At 49.3% G+C, this 12500-nt stretch overlaps 1 protein-coding gene across 1 annotated transcript in view; it reads left to right on the forward strand.

Moving 5' to 3' along the window:
- The window catches only part of myo1g (myosin IG), a 32049-nt gene that overhangs the window by 1449 nt on the left and 18100 nt on the right, over positions 1 to 12500 (forward strand). Inside the window, exons 2-12 of the mRNA XM_064345628.1 lie at positions 3049 to 3257; positions 4181 to 4274; positions 4687 to 4852; positions 6116 to 6169; positions 6573 to 6668; positions 6982 to 7098; positions 8084 to 8290; positions 8524 to 8669; positions 9491 to 9605; positions 9914 to 10084; positions 11395 to 11465. Of these exons, the coding sequence (XP_064201698.1) occupies positions 3049 to 3257; positions 4181 to 4274; positions 4687 to 4852; positions 6116 to 6169; positions 6573 to 6668; positions 6982 to 7098; positions 8084 to 8290; positions 8524 to 8669; positions 9491 to 9605; positions 9914 to 10084; positions 11395 to 11465 (1446 nt within the window). The remainder of the gene's footprint in view (positions 1 to 3048; positions 3258 to 4180; positions 4275 to 4686; positions 4853 to 6115; positions 6170 to 6572; positions 6669 to 6981; positions 7099 to 8083; positions 8291 to 8523; positions 8670 to 9490; positions 9606 to 9913; positions 10085 to 11394; positions 11466 to 12500) is intronic.

Genomic DNA, 12500 nt, shown 5'->3' on the forward strand with positions numbered 1-12500 from the left:
ATTAACGCCGCACTCTCTACTGCGTACTGATGGAGATTATGTAGGTGGTGATGTCACTTGTGGCTGACTCTCAACGGGTGAAGTGCATTCTGGGGCTTCCCTAGATCAGGTGGATTGATCAAGGGGAAGGCAGGATATCGTTTATGTTACAAACAGGACACCAAGAACACAGACGTGTTTTTGAACGGAATTATTTCTGTTTATGTTTTCAGAAATGCATTTGGAGAAAGCCCTCCATGAAAGCCGTCATTCATAAACGTCTTGATTATGATATATGGTTCTCCTCATAATTAAATGAGTGACTGGCTTGCTTTTAATGACTTCCTATTTATACTTTACACATGCTGTAAAATGGCACTGTGATTTAAGTCATCAAGGGTCCAAGGTATCAAATGAGCCTCAAATCACCGTGCTGCTGCCAGATATGCAGTAGATACTACAAGCATTGTTTCTCCTGAATATTTTTTCCACTGAGTTCAACAGGAAAATACTCAGGAGAAACAATGCTTGTAGTATCTACTACATATCTGGCAGCAGCATGGTTGTTTGAGGCTCATTTGATACCTTGGACCCTTGATGACTTAAAGCCATTTAGCCAACAAATGTGTTCCATACTGTATCAGCATAATTTACAGCTGAATCTAGTCCCACCCCCCAATTCCCATAGAGATCCATTCAAATGCAAAGAGTTTTTGTATCGCTTGTAGGACAACCTGACAATAAGATATCCAGACTCTGATGATGTTGGTAGGTCACAGACAACACAAAGTCATGGCAAGCAAACGATATGCAACCAAATACAAAACACAACTCTTTTATTTGACATTATGTTAATTTGTCTGCTGTATAAGTGAATTTCCCTTTTTCTAGCTTTTCCCCAAACAGTTCACTGCAGCAAAAGTAAACAAGCAAATGGTGGCACCGGAGGTCTCAGGAGTGCATTTGTTTAATTCTTGCTAATTTATCTGACCAACGATTTGTTGTTAAGACCATTAAAAGCTTAATATTTTGCTGTTTTAGGCTTGGCCCATTTTTTTTTTTTTTGCCCAGGAGAGTATTTTCCCCAGCTACGATGCATATATAGAGGGAAGCGCCTGGCTTTTACCACACTGCTTATGTGAATGCTCCTGAGCCAGTGAATTCCTCTGCAGCTGTGGGCTCAGTGCGTGTATATGCCTGTCTGCCTGTCTGAATGACTGCCTGCTCTGCACATCTGTATGCAAAGCCAATACCAAGCACCATCACAGAGAGTATGCAAACACACAAGCAGCATAAATCTATCTATCTATCTACCTATCTATCTATCTGTCTGTCTATATGTCTGTCTGTCAGTCTGTCTATCTATCAGTCTGTCTATCTGTCTGTCTGTCTGTCTGTCTGTTTGTCTGTCTATCTATCTATCTATCTATCTATCTATCTATCTATCTATCTGCGTGTGTGCGTGCCAAAATGCTAAGTGTAAAAGTGTTAAAACTCTGCACTCATATTTATATACCCCTATTATACATTCATTTATTTATTTTTTATTTTTGATTCTTCCGTTTCCTCCTCTGGCACCCATTGCTCTTTTTAGGAAGTGTGCGGTATCACACAGACGCGCATCTCGAGCTGAACCAAGGCTATGCCATCCTCGCCCCGGATGCCAGGGGCGGTGACATCACCGCTTGTCGCCTTGCTTCAGGCTGCGGTGCGGAGGGCGCTGAGCGCGCGAGGTCCTCTGGGCCACGGGCGGCGGCTCGGCGCCGAGCGCTGAACGTGTGAGCTCCTCTCGGCTACGAGCGGGTGTAGGGTGTAGGATGTGGTTGGCTGAGAGAACTGTAGAGGTAGCACGCTGCGCTTAGCGTTTTTTTTGGGGAGGATCGCGAGAGAGTGGCCCCTCGTGGCTCTGCGTTCTGCATCGCGAACACGTAGAACGTTTGGGCGAGCAAGGACAGCTCTGCGCCGTTTAAGTTGCGGAGAGGAGAGGAGAGGAGAGGGGAGGGGAGGGGAGGGGAGGGAGATTCAGCGGGCTACTCAAACTGAATCCTGGGTATATTTCTTTCGGTGGAGGAAGTCGCACGGTCGCACAGTGCACTTCCTGTTCTCACTTCCCTCCCCTGCGCACTTCCTGTCACCGTTGGGCGTGGGCATGTGAGAAAGACACAGCGACGGAGAGAAGAGCAGTGAAGGCGTTCCCCTCCTGCGTCGGGGGAAGGGCTGAGCCTCTTCGCGGCGTGCCACCCAGCCTCCGCGTACTTGGGACGTTCAACACCCCATAATGTCCGGTGAACATGACAACCACGTCAGCGGTCTGTGTCACGGTGGCCTGGTGCTGGGCGGCTGTCTGTTACTAAAGCTGCAGTCACCACGCCCTCTGTGAGGAGCAGACCAGGCCCGCCAAGCTGATCGCCACTGATCGGGGATCAGCAAAGGACAGAATTATGGGCCCGGAGGACAGCGCTCTGACCCTGTGAAGTCAGGGGGTTGCGGGTTCAAACCTCAGCCAAGGATAAAGCTGGGATGTGATCCCCTTCATGACATCCTGTAATTTTTTTTTTTTTTCTGATAGTTGACTGCCAAAAGGATGAACAGGACTCTTCATAATGCGAGCAGATGTGTCCTGAGACAGAAAAACACTTAAGATGAAAGTTAGTGACCAGAAACTTTATTGTTATGAGACGAGTAGCAGTTGCTTGCTCGGTGGATGCTGTAATCCAAAGTGACTGGCAATGCTTACACTTGAAATGTACGCAGCTGCAAATTGACTGAAATAAGTCACGGTCAGCAAGCTTATAACAATATACTGACTGGAAGTTACAAACTTCAGACACGCACAAATCACCACCCTTGTGCAGCTCAACCAATGTAGGAAACATTCCTAAACATCCACGTGAAATGGGATTTTCTGACTTTAATGGGTGTATATATGTGTGTTTGCATGTCTGTGTGTTCGTGTGTGCATGTGTGTGTGTGTGTGTGTGTGTGTGTGTGTGTGTGTGTGTGTGTATGTGTTTGTGTGTGTGTCTGTGTGTGTGTGTGTGTGTGTCTGTGTGTGTGTGTGCCCTGCAGGTTCGAGAAGGGCCGCATCTACACCTTCATTGGGGAGGTGGTGGTGTCCGTCAACCCGTACAAGCACATGGACATCTACGGCGCGGAGGCCATCGAGGCCTACCGGGGGCGGGAGCTGTACGAGAACCCGCCGCACCTCTACGCCGTGGCCGACGCCGCCTACAAGGCCATGAAGCGACGCGCCAAGGACACCTGCATCGTCATCTCAGGTCAGCGCGTCCGTCCGCCCCTCCGGGTTCGCAGGGCTCCCTCCTCTCCAGGCTGCTGCAGGCAGCGAGAGATACAGTTAGCCCCCTCCCCCCCCCCGAGCCTAGGGGACCGATCGCGTCGTGCGGGACTGACATCGCGTCCCGTCGCTCTGACCCACGTCTCTGAGCTCGGCTACTCCTGCCTGCCAGCCTTCGTGCGCCTGTCTCCCCCTACGCCCCCGACCGTCCGTCCGTCTGGCCTGTTTCTGTTTCCCAGCACGCTCTGTAGCGCACTGTCCTCGGGGCAAAGGACACAGTAGGGTCACAAAACACGTACGGACTCTGCGTGGATTGATGCCTCGCGGATCATGTGGTGTTTTTGAGCTGGCTTGTGATTGGCTGGGAATGTTCAAGGTTTTCGGGAGGCTTCCGGACAGACTGAAAAGTAGAAGCCGGCAGTGATGCCTTCGTAAATAAACTGTTATTTAGACTTAACTACGTGTTTGTTCTGTCTCTTAAAAGAAAAGTGTATCATCAGTCTTACACAACTACAAATGCCACCTCCACATCAAGAGATTAACCATCTAGAAGGAGTTAATGCTCGACATTCATTTCTGTCATAACTAAATCAAGCTTTAACGTGAATTTTAAACCAACTCTTTACAGTGTGCGTTTGTTCAGTTGCACCGAGTACTTCTATTTCAAAAGTGTCCATTGATTGTATATTAGAGAGATCAACTGCCACGGGCATTTGGAGAGAATGGCTAGAAGTTGGCTACGTGTCACAGCAACGTGCAATTTTGTCCACCGTGTGAGTGGCAGAACTGCGTGGTACGAGAAATTTGTGCTCGCAGCGGGAGTGACAGAATGACGTGGCTCTGCTGCAATTAGGGTTATTTCTGTCGGTGAGTGACAGCGTGTCATGGCTTTCTTTGGCGTCGCAGGAGAGAGCGGAGCGGGGAAGACCGAAGCCAGCAAATACATCATGCAGTACATCGCTGCCATAACCAACCCCAGCCAGAGGGCAGAGGTGGAGAGGTGAGGGGGTCAGGGGTCAGGGGTCAGGGGTTTGGGAGGTGGAGCTGGGGATGCTGGGCTCAGTCCAGTAGGCTAGAGGACGCTGTCCTTATTTCATTAGCATTGCTATTATTTATGCTATGTATTTTCTATCGCGTTCATTAATACGGCTGTGGGTACATTTAAAAATTCAGGTACAGTTGCTTGTTTAAGGGTGTAAGGGGACCCTATCCATAAACTTTCTTAAACATTAAGATGCTCCCACTCCCATTTTCTTACATATCTGAAACTATTGGTTGGGAAGATCCTGCAAATAAATTTAGTTGCTGGTGTTTGTGAGTCACACCACAAGAAGTTCCAATCGGTGTTAATGTGATCCTCTTTCTCTCTCCCTCTCTCACACACACACACACACACACACACACACACGCAGTGTAAAGAACGTTCTCCTCAAGTCCAACTGCGTGCTGGAGGCCTTCGGGAACGCCAAGACCAACCGCAACGACAACTCCTCCCGCTTCGGCAAGTACATGGACATCAACTTCAACTTCAACGGGGAGCCCACGGGTGGCCACATCAACAACTACCTGCTGGAGAAGGTCAGAAGGGCCCCCGGGGCCCCCACAGCCCCGCCCACGCGACACGGCCCGGCTCCCCTCCTTCACTGGGCCTCGCTCCGGTTTTCTGCGTAGAGTATGTAACGCGTAGAGACAGCGGCGCCAATAGAAACCAGAACCAGGAAGTACCGTTTTTTCGCCCCAGCAGACGTGCGTCAGTTGCGTCCTGGGTCATGTCCTAAGTCGCGTGTACAACGAGGATAGCGCAGACATTGGCTAAAATAAGTAATAAATAAAAAATTCATATTTTTGTTTGTGTGCTAGGAAAAATATATTTTTACCTTGGAAAAATAATAAGTGATTTTTCTTCCCCGCACACGACGTGGCCTGGCTTCCCTTCCTAAAGCCTGATTTATACTTTGTCACATGACCGTTTCGACAAGCGTACATGCGAAACGTCGTGCGACACTTTCGTTTTTGTCGTGCGACAGGTCTCTGATGTGGGTCCTGTTGTCTCTATGGTAACAATACGCCGAAACCCCTGGCGGTTTGTCTGACAGTTTAACGTTGCATTTCCGAAAATATGGCAGCGCTCGGTGAAATAACGCGTATCCATGGCAACAAATTACAGTGTCCCACCTGGCTGTCCAATCAGCACTGCGCGACAAAGTATGTAGTTCTGCGACATAACAAAATTCTAGAGGTGTCGTGCGACCCTTTCTTCCGTTGGAAATTTGGTGACATTTTTGTCATGCGACACTTGTCGCGAAGGTCGTGCGACTAAGTATGAGTCAGGCCTAGCTGAGAGCCCTGCTCCTGTTTTCTGTGAGGTGGATTCTACCGGCTGATGACATCACAAAGGTCAAATGTCACCAAAGGGTGCAAAAGGTTTTTTTTTTTTTTTTTTTTTACAGCCTCGATAATAGCATGTGCGTGTGATGGCCTAACTCACAACCTGAAGTCAAACAAAACAAAATGCGCGTTTTTATGTGCAAATGAGGAACGAAGACGGAATGAACGGATAACCTTTACATTTAACACTTGTGTGCGCGTACGTGTCGATCTTTCGCATTACTTCACTCCAGTCCTGCGTTGTGGTGCAGCTCAGCAGTGGAGAGGCTGTGAGCTCGTCTAATTAGAGCTTTTTTAAACCACAACCGCCTCTCAAACACGGTGACTGTGTGACATCACACATTCACCTCAATGCTCTCTCAAGGGTGTAACATAAATAGCGTAAATGTGTGTAGACCTTCACCATTCTCTCTCCCGCCCTCCCTCCCTCCCTCCCTCCCTCCCTCCTCTCAGTCAAGGGTGATACAACAGCAGGAAGGAGAGAGGAACTTCCACTCCTTCTACCAGGTGAGAACGACGGTGCTCATTCGCCGCACGGTGCGGTGATGTCACCGTCGCCGAGGCTCCACCGAGCGGCCCCACTCCTCCCGTCTGTGATTCTAGGATGATGTCACACACAGTTTGTGTAATGTCACTTCCGCTGTGACCTTTTTTGGGTGGCGATATCAGTCACTCAGTGACCACAGTGTGGAGCCGTTTAGGTAGTTAAGCCATTTACGTCATACCGCTGTCACAGTGCTTCATGGATGTGGGTCTGTTAGTAATTCAGTAAGTACAATAGCTAGTCACTGTCAGAGGGAATTTTTGTATTAGCTGATTTTACCCACATGTTGATTTTTGTTGGAGAATAATGCCAAACCAAATACCTATGGGAGAGAACAGAAACCCTATATGTCCCTGTGTTGTTCAGCTGCTAAGGGGTGGCTCCAGTGATCTGCTTGGGTCCCTGCACTTGGAGAAAGACCCCGCAATCTACGTCTACACCAGAGAGGGCGCTGCCGCCACTGTGAGTCGCTATAAATTCTACAGCAGAAACTTTGTTGACGCTGATATTTCTACATTTCATAAAATATTAATACTTGTGAAGTAGACACCCATAAACTGACAGTCGTAAAGTAACACAATGACTAATCTGTGCTCGAGGGTGAGGCAGCTGAGTGATTTCCTGTTGGGTTGTCATTTCCTGTCAGTGTGACACAGAGTTCTTCTAGCATTGGGGTCTCTTCATGGGGAAACACAGGGTGGGGTGCTCTTATTATTTTTACAATGACATGTATAAAAGCATCAGCGAATGAGAGGTCTCTCTCTGTGGTCTCCAGACCTCCAGCAATGACAGCTCCAATCACAAGGCCGTGCTGAGCGCTCTGAAAGTGATTGGCTTCACGGCCGAGGAGATCGCTTCAATCTACAGGATCCTGGGGACCATCCTGCTCCTGGTGAGCAATCTGCCTGCCGCTGACTTCTGCTGACCTCATTTCCTGTCCACACCACTGCATTCACCACTGCATTCATCACAGGATTCACCACTGCTTTTACAACTGGATTTACCACTGCATTCACCACTGCATTCATCACTGGATTCACCACTGAATTCACCACTGCATTCATCACTGGATTCACCACTGCATTCACCACTGAATTCACCACTGCTTTTATAACTGGATACACCACTGCATTCATCACTGGATTCACCACTGCTTTTATAACTGGATTCACCACTGCATTCACCACTGAATTCATCACAGCATTCAGCACTGCATTCACCATTGCATTCACCACTACTTTTATAACTGGATTCACCACTGCATTCACCATTGCATTCACCACTGCTTTTATAACTGGATTCACCACTGCATTCATCACTGTATTCACCATTGCATTCATCACTGCATTCACCACTGCTTTTATAACTGGATTCACCACTGCATTCACCATTGCATTCATCCCTGCATTCATTGTAGCCCCTTAAATCACTATATCAGTCATTACCTTTTATAATTGACAAAGGCTCAGATCAGTCCCAACATAATTTTACCCATGGCTATAAGACAGGGCCACAGCTATGATTTCTCAGGCCAGTGACAAAATATATTGCCCTCCCCAATATATTTTGTAACAAATAACCACTAGTTACACCCCATGTCCTGAGCCTAGGACCTGTCTAAAGACAAAAAAATGACTCATCTGAAAAAGGTTCAAATTTGCCACCGAATGACATTAAGAAAAATTGGGTTTGCCTCCTGCATAGATAAAAGGCTCAGTTCTGCCTCCAGCTACCTAATAACCATAGGCTCAAATGAAACCTCATTGCGTTTTTGTTACCCAGACCCCTTACCCCCTGTTTGAGGGAACGATGATTTGGACTGGGAGTTGAACCTAGCTAGGTCCGGTCATCCTCTGTATCGCATTTGTCTAAACAAGGGGAACCTGGAGTTCGAGAGCGACGGCGAGAACGTCCAAGTGGTGGGGGCGGAGCTCCTGAATCACATCGCCGATCTGACCCGCACCGACCCCGATGACGTCAGTAAAACGCTGCTGTACCGCACGGTGGCCACCGGGGGCGGCGAGGTCATCGACAAAGGCCACAGCGAGAAGGAGGCCTCCTACGGCAAGGACGCTTTCGCCAAGGTACTGACCCCCTCTGGCCACCGGGGGCACCCTACCCAAACCCTACTGAATCTTACCTATGTGACTGAATCAAGTGTATTGAGTTTCACTGGTTCACACAAAATGGCTTGTTGACACATTTCATTTTAGAATACAGTGCTTTACTGATTCTCTCTCTCTCTCTCTCTCTCTCGCTCTCTCTCTCTTTCTCCCTCTCTCTCTCTCTCTCTCTCTCTCTCTTCTCTCTCTCTCAGGCATTATATGAGCGGCTTTTTGGATGGATTGTCAGCCGCATTAATTCCGTGATCGAGGTGAAAGACTACAACCCTGTGCTCCACGGCAAAAACACAGTCATCGGGGTGCTGGACATTTACGGCTTTGAGATCTTTGACAACAACAGGTACCGTAAGTCCTCCGTAATGCCCCGGTCTCCTTTCGCAGATCCCACAGACCCCCCCTACCCAATCCGTTAACCCCTCTCCATCCATGCCTCATGCCTGTTTCCTGCATTAGTGTGGCTGCGTCTCAAATGGTCAACCAATCCCCTGTGTAGTGGCCAAACTGTGTTGTTAGCCAGCATATGGAAAATGGCCGACGCCCCAGTTGGTCCACCATATACAGAATGTAGTCCAGAATACAAAGGAAACCAAACTGCAGCTTTAACCCCCAAACATATTATCCCAACTCATCGCTGCCTGAAGTAGAAAATGCAGCACCTGATATGCTTAATTCTGGCTGCTACAAAGAAGTTCGGATGGTGCCCCCCCAGTCAGAACCGTCCTTACAAAAGTGACTTTGAGATAGAGTGACCCCCTGAAAGAGGAGCGTCGAAGCCCACAGATTTTAAAAGCGGTCCAGAGCAGGCGGTGAAGAGGGTGCTCTTCCTCAGAGTCAAAAGCACCATTCTGTTCCGCAAAATATCAGTGTGACTTTGAGCAACCGGGGATAGGGATGATTGGGCTGGAGATGTGCACCTAAGGGGGGGGAGGACCGGCTGGTTCTGAGGTCAAACCCCCAGTTCTGACCCCGCCCTGTCCTGTCCTGCGTGAAACACGTGACCTAGCTTTTGTGAGATGCTGGATTTGCCGATTCTATTTTAAAACGTTAGATGGTGGCGTTGTTTCCATGGCATTGTTTCCAGTTCAGGGCTATATTTGTGTGGGAGGCATCACTTTCAATGATATTTTTACATCTCTCTCTCTCTCTCTCTCTGGTTGCCAGTTTTGAACAGTTCTGCATCAACTACTGCAACGAGAAACTCCAGCAGCTCTTCATTGAGCTGATCCTCCGGCAGGAGCAGGCTGAGTACCAGAGAGAAGGAATCACCTGGCAACACGTGAGATATCATGGACTGCCGTCACAAACATCACACACACACACACACACACGCACACATACACAACATCGACATCCTGCCTATTCACACAAATACAGTATGTGCACACACACGCACATGCATGTATGCACACATACACACGCACCTACACACACGCACACACGCACACATACACAACATCGACATCCTGCCTATTCACAGAAACACAGTATGTGCACACACACACGCACACGCATGTATGCACACATACACACGTACCTACACACACGCACACGCACACACACTGACCTGCTGACCTGTCTCTGCAGATTGAGTACTTTAATAACCAGATCATCGTGGACCTGGTGGAGCAGCCTCATAAGGGAATCATCTCCGTCCTGGACGAGGCATGTCTGAGTGTGGGCAAAGTGACCGACATCACGTGCCTGGAGAGTATGGACACCAAGCTAGGCCAGCACCCGCACTACACCTCCCGCAAGGTCAGCACCCTGCACCTCCTCTACACCACCTCCGCTGCACCTCCTGCACTACACCTCCCGCAAAATCAGCACCCTGCACCTCCTCTACACCACCTCCACTACACCTCCTGCACTACACCTCCCGCAAGGTCAGCACCCTGCACCTCCTCTACACCACCTCCACTGCACCTCCTGCACTACACCTCCCGCAAAGTCAGCACCCTGCACCTCCTCTACACCACCTCCACTACACCTCCTGTACTACACCTCCCGCAAGGTCAGCACCCTGCACCTCCTCTACACCTCCCACACTACACCTCCCGCAAGGTCAGCACCCTGCACCTCCTTACCACCATCACTCCTCTACACCTCCCGCAAGGTCAGCACCCTGCACCTCCTCTACACCTCCTGCACTACAACTCTCGCAAGGTCAGCACCCTGAACCTCCTCAGCCCCTTTCACACTGAACCTCCCACAAATTCAGCACCCTGCACCTCCTCTACACCTCCCACACTACACCTCCGACAAGTTCAGCACCCTGCGCCTCTGCAGGATCACAACAGTGCTCCTCCTCTCCTCATTATATATGTCCACTCCATTCATGACTGTTACACACATTCAGACACACTGGGATCACGCTGCATGTTGTCATGCTCCTGTTCCTCAGCTCATAATATTGCTGCAGTTACATGCCGTGACCAGCAGAGGACTCATACGGTCCTAGTGAGAAAGCCTAGCACAGCGGAACACACCTTGTGCTCCTTGACCTTTCACACTTCATGTGTACTTACTGTAAGTGAGCAGCCCTGCCGAGAGAAGAAGCATTTCCACTTCTGCATTCCCCTTCACGGTTTTTTTCCTGTTTTCATATTTGAGTCAAGAGAGTGGGTCGTAAAATCTCTTGCTGTTTCCATGTTTAACATGCTGGAACACCTTGTGCAGTTTAATACGGAGTGTAGCACAGTGGGTAAGGAACTGGGCTTGTAACCGAAAGGTCGCAGGTTTGATTCCCAGGTAGGACACTTCCATTGTACCCTTGAGCAAGGTGCTTAACCGAAATTGCTTCAGTATATATCCAGCTGTATAAATGGATGCAGTGTAAATGCTGTGTAAAAGTTGTGTAAGTCGCTCTGGATAAGAGCGTCTGCTAAATGTCTGTAATGTAATGTAATACTTCCAATGTGAATGACTCGCTGGTGTAGAGGAAAGCCATGGCAGAACCGAGCATTTCTGAACGGCTGGAGAGCTCAGACTCTGGTTCTCCCCGCAGCTCAGTCCCTCTGACAAAACCATAGAGTTCAACCGAGACTTTCGAATCCTTCTCCCTGCAGCTCAGTCCCTCTGACAAAACCATAGAGTTCAACCGAGACTTCCGAATCCTGCACTACGCCGGGGACGTCACGTAAGTCACATCGCCCTGACGCCGCCAACGAGCACACTGTGTGTGTGTGTGTGTGTGTGAGTGTGTGTGTGTGTGTGTGAGTGTGTGTGTGTGTGTGAGTGTGTGTGTGTGAGTGTGTGTGTGTGTGTGAGTGTAGTGGTGTGTGTGTGTGTGTGTGTGTGTGTGTGTGGTGTGTGTGTGTGTGTGTGTGAGTGTGTGTGTGTGTGTGGTGTGTGTGTGGTGTGAGTGTGTGTGAGTGTGTGTGTGTGTGTGTGAGTGTGTGTGTGTGTGGTGTGTGTGTGTGTGGTGTGGATGGTGTGTGTGTAGTGTGTGTGTGTGTGTGTGTGTGTGTGTGTGTGTGAGTGTGTGTGTGTGAGTGTGTGTGTGGAGTGTGTGTGTGTGTGTGTGTGTGTGTGAGTGTGTGTGGTGTGTGTGTGTGTGAGTTGTGTGTGTGTGTGTGAGTGTGAGTGTGTGTGTGGTGTGTGTGTGTGGTGTGGTGAGTGTGTGTGTGTGTGTGTGTGTGCGTGTGTGTGGTGTGTGTGCGTGGCAGGGTGTGTGTGAGTGTGTGCATGAGTGTGTGTATATGTGTGTGTGTGTGTGTGCGTACGTGTCAGGTGCTCGCTGGGTCTTGTTTGTGGGGAGCTGGGATACTGTGAGCACACACACACGCCGGCACACAATCAGTACTCTGAGCCCACAATGTGTCCCTGCATCGGGGGGCGCGTTGCCTCAACATTTCTGCAACGTTAGGAGAATGTTCTGGCCTGGCTGGAGAAAGACATGAGGTCTGTGCTGCAGCCTCACAACATCACCCCCCCCCCCGAGTCTTTCAAGAACGCACTGTCCTAAATACAGAAACGGGAGAGAGAGAGAGAGAGAGAGAGAGAGAGAGAGAGAGAGAGAGAGGGGAAAGGGAAAGGGAGAGTTAGAAAGCAAAGGACAGAGAGGTGGAGAGAGTGAGGGAGAGTGGGAGGGTGGGATCAGAGAGAGCAGGAGACTATTTTAAGGTTGACTAGATTAGTCACTTTGACCGTTTCGCAGCTCATTTTTGGATGG

This window comes from Anguilla rostrata, chromosome 8 (genome assembly GCF_018555375.3).
Source record: "Anguilla rostrata isolate EN2019 chromosome 8, ASM1855537v3, whole genome shotgun sequence".
NCBI classification, from domain to species: domain Eukaryota; kingdom Metazoa; phylum Chordata; class Actinopteri; order Anguilliformes; family Anguillidae; genus Anguilla; species Anguilla rostrata.